This window comes from Rhincodon typus, unplaced genomic scaffold, assembly GCF_021869965.1.
Source record: "Rhincodon typus isolate 14 unplaced genomic scaffold, sRhiTyp1.1 hic_rhity00001122, whole genome shotgun sequence".
NCBI lineage: Eukaryota > Metazoa > Chordata > Chondrichthyes > Orectolobiformes > Rhincodontidae > Rhincodon > Rhincodon typus.
Genome location: NW_025966760.1, coordinates 2,720 through 20,036, shown reverse-complemented (window position 1 = coordinate 20,036; position 17,317 = coordinate 2,720). Strand labels below are relative to the sequence as shown.

Genomic DNA, 17,317 nt, shown 5'->3' with positions numbered 1-17,317 from the left:
CATAACCGCCTTTTAATTATGGTGCCAGTGCCAGAGATGCCAGCCCATGTCAGAATATCTTGGCAGTGGCGACTTGTTCAGTGTATGGTGACTGTTAGAATGGGGTAATACCAGACAAGTCAGGTGGTGTATGTAGTTAATGAAGTGGGTTTGGTAAGACAGATCAAGAAAATCCACTAGGCTTAGAGAATAGAAACCCTCCATGAAACTTAATGAAACTGACACGGTCGAAAAACATAATAAGCATTTGGTTGAGTATTTTAAAATTTTAGGCTATGGACCCAATTGCAAGTAAACAGGATTAGTGTAGCTTGGTGTTTGTTGGCTGACGTAGATATGATGGCTGAAGGGCCTCTTTCATGCTGAATGATAATGATCACTTGCAGTATACAAGGGTCTTAACAGATATGGATGGGAGACTGAAATCTCATTGGAACCACCGGGACAGCAACACAAAAGGGAATATGAAGGCTACAGGAAGGCAAAGGCTGCTGGATCTGGAAAAGCATATTTTCACTCACTAGTTGATTCAATGTATCTACTTCAATGCCCACTGTGATTGATCACCTCACAGAAACTCTCCGCTGAGGCATCTAACATCTCAGAAATCCACCCTGTCCAGAGTCTGCAAACCTTCCTTTCTGAAGACATTTTTCCAACGCCAAGCTTGATATCCCTCTCAAGGCATCTGACATGCCCTGAGAGGTGTCTCCGAGGTCCCATCCTCTGATTGCCCATTACATTCCCTCCCCACTCCAAAGCCTGTAATCATTCAAAAGATATATCAGACTCAAAATGTTAACTTTGTTTCTCTTTACATGGATGCTGTGAGACCTGCTAAATTTCTCCAAAACTTCCTGTTTTTACAAAAAGTGAATAGTGATTATTTTAATTCTTTTGCTGTCTGAGAAGCCTTCAACCTGTTTGACTGCTCAGCTTGCAAGATGACTTTACAGTTCCTGGGTGCTAGGTATCACTTTTGGACTGGGCTAGAATAAAACCAACACTGGTAACAGGGCATAGAAACCACAGTGAACCTGTTAAACTTTTGTTGGCAGCTTCCTTCCAGATTAGTGGTCTTAATTTTTTCATTACGAACTACAAAATCTGAACTAATGAATCAGCATCTGCCATCATTTTTGATAATGTTCTAGAACACAAAATTTGCTGTGTTAAAGTTCTTCCTCATCGCCCTTCTAGTTGTTTTGCCAATTACCAAAAATTTGTGTCCATGGTTACTGATCCTTCTAACAGTGGATTAACTATAATTTATTAGTTAACGTGAATAAAGTTAAATAAAGCATTAATCCCCAGTTTGAGAAGTAGGATTCACAACATCAGCTCCACTCTCCTTAAAATTATTTTGATTTATATTTGAACTTGTGGACAAAACCACACTGCAATACATGGAACAGAAGTATGATAAAAAGTTAAAGTTGTATATACTTGGAGTTATGCAAGAGTTTATCCGCTTAGGTCCTGTACAGCATTTTCAGTCAAAAAGGTTAAAGGAACTTTTTCAAAATTGAAACTTTTTGACACAAGTCAGAAAGTTAAAAGTCATAAGCATACCACTGATAATTATTTAGCTTATGCGCCGATAGACCTCTTTCTATACCATGACTAGCAATGACGATGTACCAATTTAAAGAGCTAGTCTTAACGATGAAACGAGAAGCTAGTTACGGTTCTCACTCATATGAATAGGTCAAAAATTGGGTGGAGCATGCCTCCGGTTGTTTTTCAGACCTTACCGGTTCTGCGAAGCCATAACGAGGCGGTGAAAGAGGAAGATGAGAGATATTGTTTTCTGTCGCGGTTAATGTGGTTTGGCGGAAAGAAAAAGAATGACAACGGTTAAAACAAAAGCCCCTGTACCCTACATTGGCTCACAAATCTCAACCGCGCGAAGCTACACCTGGTGTAATCAGCAGCCAAGTTTCACCCGGATCTCGCGCTAGATGACGGCCTCGAGCGGGTTTCCTAAATGACCTAGACACAGGCTGAGGGGTAACTAAGGTAGAACTCAATTCAGCATTGACCAAACCGAATGGTTTCCCTTTATGTTTATATTTTTATGCCTCGAAACTGTAAGTTTTTGTAAACAGTTCAAATCTTAATTATCTTCCTTCTACTTCCTTGTTATTCAGGTTTTGTTTCGTTTTCGTTTGTATCTTTTTTAAAAATAAATCTTTTATTTAGTGTTGCAGAAAAATGTAAGTTTGACAAGTGAATTGACCCTTAGAACGCTTGCAAGTGTTCTTACTACTAATCTTCGTTCCTTTTTTTATTTCGTTTGAAGAATGTAGGTGACATTTGCTAGGCCAGCATTTATTGTCTATCCATGATTGTCCTTGAGAGGTGGTGGTGAATGTTATAAACAAAAACAAATTTGATTGAAGTTTCCTTAATTTTTTTAAATGATAGGATTAAGCATTGCAGTTTACAATGAAATATTACTTTTGAAGTGTTACATTATATTAATGACCTGTATTTTGTGATGATAATGGCAGTAAAACTTTTTGCCTTACGATCCTTGCTGTAAAGAAGTGGGCAGCAATTTCAGGAGTCCAAATGTATAAAAATCTGGAAGCTGCTGTTGTTGAATCTGAAATTCTCCAGATGGAACGCTGTTGAAGGCCTCCTGAGTGCAATCCCTAAGCAGCAAGTAACTTGATGAAAACTGATTTTTCCAGTTAGTTTCATGGATTAAAAACCTTTTGAAAACATTACACTGTCTGTTGCACTTCTAATGATGTACCAATGTAATAGTTTTCATCCCAAACCATCACTGCTTTTTGATTGGTATTGCCGTTGTTGAATCAACATCTTTTTGGGAGGTGGGTCACTGTCAAGAAACTGAACTGGACCAGTTATCTAAATACTATGGTTACATGAGCATTGTCAGAAGCTAGGGGTTTTGCAGTAACTGTTCTCCTGTCTTCCCAATGCCTTTTCTTACAAGGCATAAGTCAGGAGGATCATGGAATATTCTCCATTTGCCTGGACAGGTGCAACTATCTCTGATGGAGTTTAAAAGCCACTCCACCAAGGTTTGGAGAGAAATTATTAGAGGAATGGCGTTATAAGCACACAGATGGTTTGTGTGAAAGCAGTAGGAATAAGTTGTTTTGATATACAAAGGTAGAGGGAGATAAAAAAGAATTGCTGTAAAGTGGTTCTCGGGATGAGAAATGAAGGGGCGGCATGGTGGCTCGGCAGTTAGCACCGCTACTTCACAGCAACAGGGACCAAGGTTCGATTCCAGCCTTGGGCGATTGTGTGTGTGAAGTTTGCACATTCTCCCTGCGTGGGTTTCCTCCGGGTGCTCCAGTTTCCTCCCACAGTCCCAGTGCAGGTTAGGTGAATTGGCCATGCTAAATTGCCCATACTGTTCAAGAATGTACAGGCTATGTGGATCAGTCATGGGAAATTCAGGGTTACAGGGATAGTGACGGGTGGGCCTGGGTGGGATGTTCCTTGGAGGATAAGTGCGGACTCGATATGCCAAATGGCCTGCTTCCATACTGTATGATTCAACCAATATTTATTTCTTTCCATGGTCAAACACAAAACTGTACAAATGGGTATGTGTCAATTTGTTTGAACTGGACTAGAAAGAGTACTTTGTTTTTTAGGTTGATACATATAACAAGTGGATAAATATTGAGTCTATGCTCAATGCTGCAAGTGCCAATGGTATTAAGGTTTGAGACCTTGCTTTGCAATTTGTAGGTTACCAGATATGTTAGTTCAGATTATGCTCTGCAGTTGTTTGTAATTCATTTGTGGGATGTGGATGTTGCTGGCTGGCTGGCCAACATTTATTGCCCATCCCCTAGTTGCCCTTGAGAAGGTGTTAGTGAGCTGCCTTCTTGAGCTGCTGCAGTCCATCAGCTGTGGGTTGATCCATAATGCCATTAGAGAGGGAATTCCAGGATTTTGACTCTGTGACAGTGAAGGAGCAGTGATTATATTTCCAAGGCAGGGTGGTGAGTGGCTTGGAGGGGAAGTTGTAGGTTGTGGTGTTCCCATGTATCTGCTGCCCTTATCCTTCCAGATGGAAGTGGTCGCGGACTTGGAAGGTGCCGTCTGAGGATCTTTGGTGAATTTCTGCAGTGTGTCTTGTTAATAGTGCACTCCGCTGCTACTGAGCGTCAGTGATGGAGGGAGAAGAGATTGAAATATTTCAGGGTAAGAAGGGAATCTAATACCACCACATTGCTCTACATTAAATGGTGCTGCACAAAGAAGTGTACATGCTGAAAAAAGATATTTGCAGAAGTGTTTTGTCAGTGACAAGCTAGGCATTAATTTCCATGTTTCTCTTTGACACAGATTAGACAATTTCTCTGTTCTGTATGGTCCAACTAAAGATTACAACAGGAGAGTTTAAAAAAACACTCTTAGGATTAGGTTTAGTTTGCCTAAACCTGCATTGAATGAAATGAGAGAAAAGCAAGACAAAGTGAAGACTGCAAAGTGAGCTAGGAATCTTTGATTAAGACTGATCAGCCAATGTCACATTCCAAACCAGTAGGTTGAGGCAGTAATTAAGTTAAGGTTCGACCCAGAGATATTGAGAGAGAGCAGTGTTAAACTAATGGAAAAGAGAAGAGATATCCAGACAAAAAGCAAAATAATTCAGACAGGTAATTGAAAATATTTGGTGTTGCTTGGAGATGTGAGGAGGTAGGAGATGAAAAAGAAATCCTTTTGTACCTCTTGTCATGTAATATTTTTTATCATTTTACATTTTGAGAATTTAAGTGGGAAGGGAGTGTAAGTATTACATAAAGCCTTCTCTATTTGGGAGGTGTAAATTCTTAAAAAAACCTTTCTGCCTTCATTTAATGTTTTGGTCAATTCCTTGGTCACAGAGTAGGAAATTCATCTCTGACATAAATAGACTTACATTTACCTTGGCTGTATGCCTACTTCGCTGAAATTCAAAGGTAACTGATTGGCACAGTCACATGTAAAACTGTGAAATGCCTTTTTATTTGGCTCTATCATGGATGGCATCATCATAATGATCCAGTGTTTTACTGGAATGTCGTAGTACTCAGAATGTGACATTTAAATTCCCAAGTAGCATGGCACTGCCGGTGAAGAAACCTGGGGTGAACATAATGAGAAAGGTGGTGGCCCTTTTTTCAATGGCAGCATATTACTTCAGTTGCGGTAGTCCATGTGGAGATACAAAAATTTTTGATTGAACTGATTCAAGGATGGGTTGGCGATCCAGATGAGGTTGACGGAACAGAGAAGAATAAATCTGTTCTGAAAAGAAGAGCTCCATAAGGAGTAGAAAATGATTAGATTTTTTTCCTTTTGTTTAAAATATCTTCTTTCCTCCACTTTTTTTAAGATTGGATATTTCTTTCATGTTTTGAGGTTCATGTCAGACTGTGTACCATTTTTAAAAGGTTAAATTTCAATATAATTAGTTGACTGTTGATGGACTGATTTGCATATTTACTTAATGCTCCATGTGTGATTATATCTCACTTGAATCTTTTCTTCCAGCAATATACTTAACTTGGAATTCATATAATATAAATTTAGATAATCTTCTCCAGATATGTTTTAGCTATCTTTTTGTGATTGAATTCCCAAGAAATTAATTTAGCTGTGACTGTAGCAAATCCAAGTATGTTGTTTAATTTGATGTAAGGTTAATAGTGTCCAAATTGCTTCTACTCCCTTGTTTAAACCACTCTGATAATGTTACTGTTTTTGGCTTTGAACCAGAAGCTCAGAGCTTGGAGAGCATAACTGGTATGTGCTGTGGTCATGTCCATCAGAGCCATCTGAGATACCCTGGATAGATTCAGTACCACCAATAATCCATTTTGTTTGTTTGTTTGAGATGTTGATACCAAAGACTGTAAAATGTGAAAAGAAGTAGTAGGCCATTCAGTCCATTGAATGTGTCCCAACATTCTGAGATCATGTCTGAGCTGATCATTGTCAGCTCCACTTTACTGATGTATCTTCATAAGCCCTTAATTAATTTTTAATGATCAAGAATCTCTGTCTCAGCCTTGAATATACTTAATGACCAGGTCTTGTTGGCTGTCTGTGGTAAAGAATTCCACAGATTGACTGACTACCTGCAGAGAGAACAAAATTCCTCCTCATCTCTGTTTTAACTGGTGATTCCTTATTCTGGGATTGTGCCGTCTGGTCCTGGTCTCAAACAGCCTTTCTGCATTTACCCTATCAAAACCCCTAAGAATCCTGTATGTTTCAATAAAGCCTCTCTTCATTCTTCTGAACTCCAATGAGTACAAGCCCAGTCTACCTAGTAGAAAAGGATGCCACACTAAGATTTTGGCAGGAGAGACACTTAGTCTTTTTGAATGGTTTATTACACAGTACTTAATACCTTGAGTCTCGCAAGAGACTTGTATAGACCAGACTTGAGAGTGACTATATTACTATATAGCTACATAGAACATTTGCATTGTAACAACACACATTGGTTAGCATGTCTGAGGAACAGTTCTTTGTATCTTAAAGGGCAAAGCTAATCTTGTGATGTTAGATAACCCATTAAGGTACTAACTGCCTTTTGAAACTCATCACATAATCGAACTGTTTCATAACCTTTTGTCCAAAACAAACTTGAAAAATATATAGAATGTAATTGCAGTTACTGTGCTGTCTGCGAGAGAAATTGGTCACAATGTTACTAAATTCCAGTTCCATATAGTAGTTTGAAATCTATCTTTCTTAACAAAAAATTCTAACATTTTTTTCCATTTCTTTTTAGTTGGTGGACATTTTTCAAATATACAACACTTAAGGCACTTGTATGACTAAAAATCTGTAATTCAGTACTCAACCATATAAACCTACATACATGATTAATTTTATTCTTTTAAGTATCAAGAAGATACTGCAATTTTACTCGCATTTAGAGGCACAACAGAAAATTGGCAGCGAAAGATGTCAAATTCAAAAATAGTGTCAAATGATGATTTACGTGGAGACAAAGATTCGCCTGATGGAAGCCAGGCTGCTTGCAGTGCTTCAGATGTTAAAACCGGGATGACCAAAAACAAACCAAGCTTCTGCCATAATAGTAAAAAAGTATCACGAGAAACCAGTGACGTGGAGGTTGATGAGCCTGATGCAAATCCGAGAAAAGAGCCTGGAATACTTAGAAATATAAGCAAAAGGTTGAGCAAAAGGTTAAGTTTGACGTCAACCAAAAACAAAACAGTAAATGTGTCAGATGAAAATACAGTAAATAATTTGAAAGTAGACATCAAAGAACAGGAAGAAAAGTGTAATTCAGTAGAAAACCAAGATGCTAAATGCTCAACTGAGAACACAAAGTTGCCGCTGTCAGGTAAGAGACAAAAACAGAAGGAATTAAAAGGGTCTTTACCAGAATGAAAGTACCACAGTGATCACTGCTGAGCCCCACCTATTCACAACATAGAGCACTAATTTGGATGAGGGAGTCAAATATGATGGGCAAGATTTACCAGGGAATGGCAATCTGCATGAGATTGCCAATCCAGCCCTATTTTCTTTTATGATAGAAGGAAGCTGTACATCTCAGCGAGCAGATTCAACTGTGCACTCCCTCAGAAATGCAGAGCCATATTTCCATTCTGACATTTCTTCCTTAGCACTGAACTGTCAGAAGGAGGCAAACCACACTCACTCTGTTTTCACAGCAGTCAGCTGCCATATTTTGAAGGTCCTGACAGTCACTCTGACACCTGCAATAAGCAATATAAGGTAATTGTGATTTTTTTTTAGGGTGCCAGCTGGGGAGGGGGGCGCAAGGTGCCAGAAGGAGTGGGTGTCAGGTCTTGGATGTTCAGGTCAGGTCCGGTGTGGGAGGGGAATTGGTGGTCAGTCCGGCAGCAGGGATGTCGGATTAGGTTTGGTCTGATTGTGGGGTGGGAGTTGTAGGCTAGGATATGGAGATCAATTCCAGTGGCAGGGGACAAGGGTGTGTGTTCAGAGTTAGTTCAGGTCCAGCAGGGGATCAGGTCCAGTGACCATAGCAGGATGGGATTCGAGTCTAGCGGAATAGGGCTATGTAATGTCCCTGGGGAGGAGATGTTGAACCCTGGGGGTGTCAGGTCAGAATCTGGGGAGTGTAGTTGGGGTTTTGAGCTAAGTATGGGGTCAGTTTAATAGTTACTCAGGAGTTAGATTATTTTTACCACATTTCATCAGAACCATCCAAAGTCTCCAACTTTAATGGAGACTTTCAGAGGGTTTCAGGCTTACAGAAATTGACTGGAAGAAATTTCAATTTTCCAGCCAATTCCTTCAGAGTGTGCTATGATGGGAAATATGCAGGTCCCCATGTGCAACTCTGATCTATGCTGGAATAACAACTGTCCAGCCAGTGGAATATCTGCCCTAGTATTTGTAATGTTTGCAGATAACACAAAACCTAAGTGGAGTTGAGTAGTGAGGAGGAAGTCAAAAGGCTTCAAGGTAACTTCAAGACAAGTTGAGTGAGTTGACAAATGCACATAATGTAGATAGGTCTGAAGTTATCCACTTTGGCAGGAGAAACAGAATAATGGAGTGTTATTTAAATGGTGATAGATTGAGGAACTTTGGGTTGGAATTTCTGAGGAATAACACTCTAACACAGATTGCCATTCCAGCCTTTCTCTTTTACAAAGGCAGGGAGGTCTGAATTTCTGAAAGGAGATTCCAATAAGTGCTCCCTGACATTTTGACAGTTGTTTCAGAACACTGGAAAATGAAACCTACATCCTGTTTTCAAGGCAATTAGCTACAGTCTTCTGAAATTTTAAAGGTCCTGACAGCCATTTTGACAGCTGTTGTCAAACCCTAAGTAAGTAAGATGAGTGTGATGTTGGGGTGCTGGAAGGGTAGGGTGCAAGGTGGGTAAAGTGCCTGCTGAGGTGAGGGTAGGACACCAGATGAGTAGACATACAGTGCCAAGTGGAAAAGATTATGGTGATAGGGTGCAAAGTGACAAGGTAAGTGTTTCATTGTTTAGGGTAGGACAAGATTGGGGTGAGAAATTGGACCTAGTAGAGGTGGGATTGTTGGCTGTCAGGACTGAAGGGTTCAGGTCCAGCAGTGGGGAGCATCTGGGGGCTCGGGATGGGTCTTGCGACAAGTGTGTTGTCGGTTCAAGCCCAGCAGGGGGAGGAGGAGAGAGGTGATGAAGGGTCAAGTCAAGTGTTAGGCAGGTCAGCTCCAGCCTGGTCCCAGTAGTTGGGGCAGGGGAGGTTGGGGTAATTGTTGTGTCACAGTCTGGGATGTAGTAACATGTGTGTGAGGCAATTGTGGGGTCTGTTTTAATAGTTACTCAGGAGTTGCACTATATATTTAATAGTTTAACTGTTCCTGAATAACTGTTTATTCAGAACCATCTGAAGTCTCCAATTTAAATAGAGACTTTTGGAGGTTTTCCAGGTGTAGTGGAATTGCCCAGCAGAAGTGGCCAGTTTCCACTCTGATTTTCTGTTTTTGTGTTTTCTGAAAAATGTTTTTGATTCACGTTACAATTTAATCACAGAATCCTGCATATGTTAAAGTGCTGCATATAACTTGTATCAAAACAAGGCTGTCATCACATTGATTACACTTAAAAAAAAATCTTTCAACTCTTCGTCAATTCTGTACCTAACTATAACATCCAAATCTCAAGGTTGCTGCTACCAACAAAATTAACTTTTATTTTTTAATTTGAAGAAGCATTCTCGGGAAACCAGGTGGAGGAATGCATCCTGACTCTATGCTCCTCCTGATTAGAATGTGCACACAAATATGAATGAATCCAGAGGACCAATTTTGTGTTACTTTTAACCCTTAATGTTGGGGAAATGTACTGTAAACTCTGGATGTAAATCAATTTCCTTGCCTGTGAATCAGTTTTATGGACTTCTTTGTACTACACCAAAATTGGAACACTTCCTTCATTGCTGATTGCCAAAGAAACTGACTTCTCAAAGTGCGCTCTGACTGAAGCATCACACCATGGTCACAGATTCTTGATTTGTAATCGATTGTTTTGGATATGTCCATCAGTGTTCAACTGAGTAACTTCTATATGCTTCAGCAGCTCATAAGTTAATACTTACCTCATTTAAGTGATGTATGAAATTATTATATCTGTATAAGATCAAAGTCTGAAGTGCAGGAACTATGGGCAATTTCCCCCTTTTTTTGTACCTCCAGGTCAATGAAGTTGGGTATAACTCCAAGTCGCAGATCCACCTGAGCGTAGCTAATTCATTAGGACTGAACTTGGAAACTTAGTGGTTTCTAAAGCTTAATGCCACACCATGCATTCACAGGTCAAGCTATTGAAGAAACTTACTAATTTCTTCATTGAAGAACCCGGCCTGTTTCTGATCAGCATCTTTCTATCTAGAAACAGTTCCTAATACAGTAGTAATAACATAATGTGAAATATTCTTCAAAGCCTTCATTCCAATAGTATATTGTGTGCACATTTACCTGTGAAACCCAACAGAAAAATAAAAATTATTACAAGCTGTTACTACAAATAGTGCACAAAATATAATGCTTTTAAACTAGTTATTCTATTTAAATGTTTTGCAGTAATGGAAATAAACCAGTTAATATCCCAAAACCTGTTACTAGAGGCAAATGAAAATATAAATAAATTGGAAGAAGAGTTATTCAATGAAAGAGAGCCTGAAAAAGATGAAAAATACCACCAGGAATACATAAAAAAAGTTCGCGATTTTAACTTGCTCTGCGACAAGCTTGCTGAAAAAATAACTTCCATAGTCTCAAATTCATTCACTGTAGCTCAACAAGACAGTAGAATTTTGTGTGTGGCATTGAAAGTTGTTGAACTGCAAGAAGCAGCAGACAAAAAATGGGAAGAAAGGATGAATCCTCCTACCACTAACTGTTTCAGACGTCCACGGAAGTGGAATGATTTGTGGAAAGAAACAGTTTGTAAAAGTGTGCAAGAAAGAATAGCTACTGTGCGTTTACTTACAAAGCAGCAGGATGCAAAATGGCTTGCATTACATTTGGAACAGCTTCAACAAACTATTTTGGAAGATCTGAAAATTGTGAAAGATTTCATACAAAAATGTTACCCTGAAAATTACAAGGTTTTTAGCATGTATGTAGAATGCTATCACAGTGATGTATCTTCTCACCTGGAGCGCATCCAACAGAACCATCTTGAATGTAATGAACTTTATTCGTTTCTCAATTGGGTTCTTCACACCTACCAAAGGTATGTTTTCTATTTTCTGTTCTTGTTAATTTCTCTCCATATCATTTAATAAATTATTATTAGATAATTATGAATTCATGTACAATACAGTTTTACAGTAACTATAACTATACTGCTACTAATATAAAGACAAGATTCTGCAGATGCTGGAAACTGAAAGCAAACCAAAAACAAAAATACATAACAACTCATTGTGGAGAGAGAATCAGAGTTAACATTTCAGGTCAATGACTTTCCATTAGAACAGTTATTAAACAAAGGTAAAGTTGGCACAGTCCTTCTGGACCATAATGCTGCTCTCTCATTTGAGAGATGACTGGTGGTTTAACCTGAGGGTCACCAAACCTCAGGCAATGGGAATGGTTGAGAAGGTGACTCATTCTTCATGGTAACCACAGTTGGCGTGGGAGCTTAGCCCACAATGTAGATATCCCTCTGAATTGCAAACTAGCTGCCCAGCCAACTGAACCAACCAACCGCCAAGTCACAGTATACCCCTCTAGGACAGCACTGAACTTGTATAAATACAACCATGTAGCCAGTCTGTAGAATCTTAACTGTGTGAAAAGTTAAACTTTCATACTTAAAGGCTCGGCAAATATGCTTGACATTGATTTTTTTTTAAATTTATTTGACCACTTTAGAGAAGAAATTTGCTTTCTTATTCTTAGTAAAGTATGCTTCTTTCCTATTGATCACATTTTACCTGAATTTCCATTGATCTCGCTTCTTATCCACTGAATCTGATTAATTTTTCACTCAGCAAATAAGTAAACTGAGCTTGTATTACAGTTGCAAGTGGTTCAAGGAGGGTCATCAAATTATATCGTTGCTCCCAGTAACGGCTCAACATATGTTTAATTTATTACTTTATTAGCATTTTTTTTAGCTGAATGTTTTCCATCTTTCTCCTCCCTATGCTCTGCATCATATTTGTCAGGATACTGGATAAGGAGTCTGCTTTTAGATCATGGCTTATTATGTTCTGTTACTAACAACAAGGGAGTTACCATAGCTGACAGTGATTTGTCATTTTGATGTTTCCCACACATTGAAACAAACCTGTTCTCTCCACTATAGAATTCAATTCTCATGTGAATTTTACTTTTTTGCAGAGATTTGGCATGAGCACACCAGGTGCATCAGCAGAGTGGCAGGCAAATTTTGTGTTTGCAAATTTTGCAATGTAAAAATGACCAGCAAAGCTTTTTCTTAGACAAGACCAATGGTTAGTTTATTATACAGTTATTGCTGAATGTTACTAAGTAAAAGTTATACAGTTTTAGCTAAAACATAGATACAAAGATTAAAAGTAAATGAAGGGATTGTAAACTTGAAATCAGAATTCAACAGCTGCAATGAATTCTGTAGTCAAATAGAGATTGCTTGTACAAGTGGACTGAGCAGAACCAATTCTGGAAGAGAGTGAAAGTTCCATTATTTAATTTTTATATTACTGCAAGTTATTGCTCTTGGTAGCTTTGTTCAATACAGCACTCCTCAGCTGGTTTGCTTTTATCTGTCTCTCTCTGAGAACTCTTACCCTCCTAGTGGAATCATCTTCTTGGAGTTCTGATGGAATGGTGTTTCACAGTCTGTCTTGCCACAATCAAAGCAAAATAGCTGCTGTGTCAACTTTGTATCATTGTTCTGCATAGCAAAGTCAGTCAGGCAGGAATTGCTGGTGATGACCTTCCAGGCTTCTGTTTTCTTAGAAGCTTTGGATTCTCACAGATTTAGAAGGATCCAAGGAATCATCATGAATCCCAACAGTGTGGAAGCAGACCATTCGGCCCATTGAGTCCACACTAACCCTCCAAAGATCATCCCACCCAGACCCACCCACTTACCATGTCTCTATAACCCTGCACTTTCCACGGCTAATCCACCTAGCCTAGTCATCCCTGAACACTATATGGGCAATTTAGCATGGCCAATGCACCTAACCTGCACATCTTTGGACTGCAGGAGGAAACCTGTGCAGACATGGGGAGAATGTGCAAATTCCACACAGACAGTTGCCCAAGGCTGAAATCTAACATAGATCCCTGGCACTGTGAGGCAGCAGTGCTAACCACTAGCTACCTTGCCACCCCAAGCAAACGGGAATAGACAAATTTTGAATGTCTCCCTTTTGCAATTGCTGAAATAGCAACATATCAGTCTGCCTGCATTTTGTTTGCTGTTGATTGATATGAGTAATCATTGTGACTTATGGGGACCATTTTGTAAGACTCTGCATCCCTTTTAAAATGTCTGATTAGCCTTCTTTACAAAACAAGTAATAGAATTAAACGTATGAGCAGAAACCAACATTTGAAATTTTTCTTCAAAATTGAAAGAAGATAGAAGTGTTGGTTTGATAGTAGAGGGAGAAGAACACAAAGTTCTGGGATAGTGTAATTGACAGCAGAGGATAAATAATAAAGATGTCATACAAGAAAAAATAAAGGAACAACCAATGTTTGCAGTAAAGAAATAGAGCATTTTGCTCCATTGTGCATGAATGGCAAAATTATGAAGGGATATGTCGGGGTGAAAAAATGCATTAAGCAAGCTTCGGACCATATTTCAAAAGGTAAAGAATCAGACTGGGGAGTGGGGGATGTAGAGTTCATTTGAAATTGTCAAACTCAATGAGTCCAGAAGGCTGTAAGTTGTTTACTTGGTAATTAGAAGACCTCGAGCTTGCATTTAACTTCACTGTAACAATGCAGCTACCTTGCGTCAGGTCTGTAGAAAAGTCTTATTCAACTCAAAATGTTAATTTTCTTTCTGCACAAATGCTGCCAAAGTAGCACTTGCTGAATTTAATTTAGTTTACCAGCATCTGAAATATTTTGTTTTTATCAATTGTTGCCTTAATTAGCCTTTAGTTCTTCAAACAGATCGAGGTAATTCATTGGTGTACCAGTTTAAGAGTGCGATATTCTAAAAGTCAGGTGCCTAAATGTACCATTTTGTTTGCAGTCCCGATGTTATGAGTCATCCTGATCTTTCACCAGAGGTGAATATAAAAGAACATGGTCCTTTGTTAAACCAAGAGGTTATGGAAAATGTCATGGACAAATATGCTAAAGCATTGAAGGTATGAATTAAATGATGAATAGTACCATTCAACTAATTAAGTGAAGGTAAATGTCATTTTACAACTGCAATATGGTTTAAATCAAGACCCTAATGCAAAATGTCTTGTCCTTTTTGGCCACAATGTTTTGCATACCAAGATTATTGTTCTCAAACCTGATCCCTCATACAGAAGGCAATAGCACAGTTGCTTTTTTGACGGCTCTTCTGGAATTGGAGGAGAGCTTGAGGGTGTGGGTCAATGAGCAGAGTGAGAAAGGTTTGTTCTCGGCTTAATAAAATTTAAACTTGAAGCTAGGTCTCCGGCAAAAAGTCATTTTCTCAAGCCATGAAAGAAATGATAAATCTTGCAGTGCTGGAGTGGACAGTCTGGTGATCAATGTAATCTCCAATCTGACTCAGATGTTTTTTCCCTTTTGATCAAGGTCGTCCTAACTATCGGGACCATTTGTTTTATTTTGCAGGGTTGGGTGGGGGCAGTGTTTGGAAACCGGCACAGCTCCACAACATAACTCTGCAGCCCCTAAATAGATTGTTTCAGAGATAGTAGGAACTGCAGATGCTGGAGAATCTGAGATAACAAGGTGTAGAGCTGGATGAACACAGCAGGCCAAGCAGCATCAGAGGAGCAGGAAAGCTGCCGTTTCAAGCCTTGTTATCTTAGCCCCTAAATAGAAGCAGCTTGTTCTTTTACATGTGCTTGCGAGGATGTTGGAGAGTTGCTGCAATAAAGACAGAATTGCATTTATGCTGCCAGTTTCACAGCTGGAGTTATTTTTTCGATTGTTCGTGCACTTCATTAGCCATTTTATTAGCCTCCTTAGTTGATTTTTGAGAAGGTGGTGATGAGACGCTTTCAATAAATACTGCAATCTGTTTGGTGGAGGTGTACCCATAATGCTGTTAGGGAGGGAGTTTCAGGATTTTGACCCTGTGGCACTGAAGGAACAGAAATATAGTTCCAAGTCAGGATGGTGAGTGGTTCGGACCAGAGCCTGCAGGCGGTGGTGTTCCCATGTATCTGCTGCTCTTATCCTGCTAGGTAGTAGTGTCATGGTTTGTGAGGTGCTGTTTAAGGACCCCTAATGAATTTATGTAATGTGCCTTATAAATGATATACATTGCTGCTACCTTGCATCAGTGGTGGAGGGACTGAATGTTTGTGGATTTGGTGACTATCAATCAGGCTGTATTGTTCTGGATGGTGTCAATCATCTTGAGTGTTTTTGATGTGTCAGTCCTCCAGGCAAGTGGAGAGTATTCCATCACACCACTGATTTGTGCCTTGTGGATGGTGGATAGGCTTTTGGGAAGTCAGGAATGAGTTGTGGTATTGTCATTGGACTAGTAATCCAGACACCCTAGATAAAGCCCTGGGGCCATGGACTGAAATCCCCCCACAGGACATGGTAGAGTCTTATATTTTTTTAAAATTGCTGAGGGTGAGTGAGTTAAAGGATTTTGACTAAGCGAAGCTACAGGAATGGTGATATATTGCCAAGTGATAGGCGTGAGTAACTTGGAGAGGACCTGCAGTTGGTGGTGGGTTGCAATATATTTGCTGCCCTTGTCTTTCTAAATGATAGTGGTTAAGGATTAGAAAACTGGTGCCGAAGGAGCCTTGGGGAATTTCTGCAGTGAATCTTGTAGATTTCACATCGAGTCAGCTGCTTTATCCTGGATGGTATCAAGTTAATTGAGTGTTGTTGGAGCTGTGCTCATCCAACCATTGGGGAGTATTCCATGACACCTTTTGACTTGTGCCTTGCAGATGGTGGACAGGCTTTGGGAGTCAGGGACTAAGTTGCTCACTCCAGGATTCCTAACCTCTGAATTGCTCATTAACCTCATTTATTTATATGGCCAGTCTACCGTCACTGAATGTCAAGGGATGATGGTTAGATTCTCTGTTATTGAAATGGATGTTGTCTGGCATTTGTGTGGTGTGAATATTACTTGTTTACCCAAATCTGAATATTGCCCAGGTCTTGCTGCATTTGAGAATGATCTGTTTCAGTGTCAGAGAAGTCACAAAAGATACCGTTATGTGATTGTCAATGAATGTTCCTACATGTGCCCTTATGATAGAGAGAAGGTCATTGATGAATTATGGTTGGGACCAGGATACTACCTTAAGATACTCAGATGTCCTGGAACTGAGATGACTGACTTCCAACAACCACAGCCATCTTCCTTTATGCCAGGTATGACACCAACTGACGGAGAGATTGTCCCCTGATTCTCGTGACTGTGGTTTTGCCAGGGATCTTTTAATGTCACATTCAGTGAAAAGGAATTATTATTGTCATCTCTTTGTCCATGCTAAAACAAGTTTGAAATGAAGCCAGGAGCTTAATTTTGATTTTGTTAGTGCCAGTGAGCAGTTAATTGCTTAGTAAGTGCTGCTTGACAGCTCTATTGATGATCCCTTCCATCGCTTTACTGATAATCAGGAGTGGACAGATGGGGTGGTAAGCGACTGAGTTGGATTTGTCCTGAATTTTGTGTCCAGAACAGCTCTAGTCAATTTTCCATGCTTTGTTTAGATGCCAGTGTTCACATTGCTGGAGCATAAGTCTTCAGTACTATTGGCAGTATGTTTTAGGGCCAAAGGCTTTGCAGCATCCACTGCCTTCAGCAATTTCTTTAACACATGGGATGAACTGAATTGGCTTAAGACTGACATCTGTATTACTCGGGACCTTCGGAGGAGCCCAAGATGGAGCATTCACTCAGCACTTCTGCTGAAGGTTATGGTGGTTGTTGTAATGGATACAGATGCTACAGCCTTGTCTTTTGCACTGATGTTTGGGTTCCCACACCATTGAGAATGGGGATATTTATGGAACCTAATCCTACAATAAGATATTTAATTGTCCATTACTATTTAGGATTGGATTTGGCAACTCTGCAGAGCCTAGTTGTCAATCTGTTGTTTGTGGAATTGCTTAGCCCTATCTGTCATTTGCTGCTAATGCTGTTTGGCATGCA

At 39.6% G+C, this 17,317-nt stretch overlaps 1 protein-coding gene across 1 annotated transcript; it reads left to right on the top strand.

The window, feature by feature from the left end:
* The first annotated feature begins 1,762 nt into the window (after positions 1-1,762).
* On the top strand, positions 1,763-12,457 carry LOC125481182 (exocyst complex component 3-like). The gene is made up of 4 exons (XM_048592377.1): positions 1,763-2,019; positions 6,892-7,360; positions 10,585-11,239; positions 12,355-12,457. The coding sequence occupies exons 2-4, from the start codon at positions 6,955-6,957 to the stop codon at positions 12,365-12,367; spliced, it is 1,074 nt and encodes a 357-aa protein (XP_048448334.1). The 5' UTR covers positions 1,763-2,019; positions 6,892-6,954; the 3' UTR covers positions 12,368-12,457.
* The last annotated feature ends 4,860 nt before the right edge of the window (positions 12,458-17,317 follow it).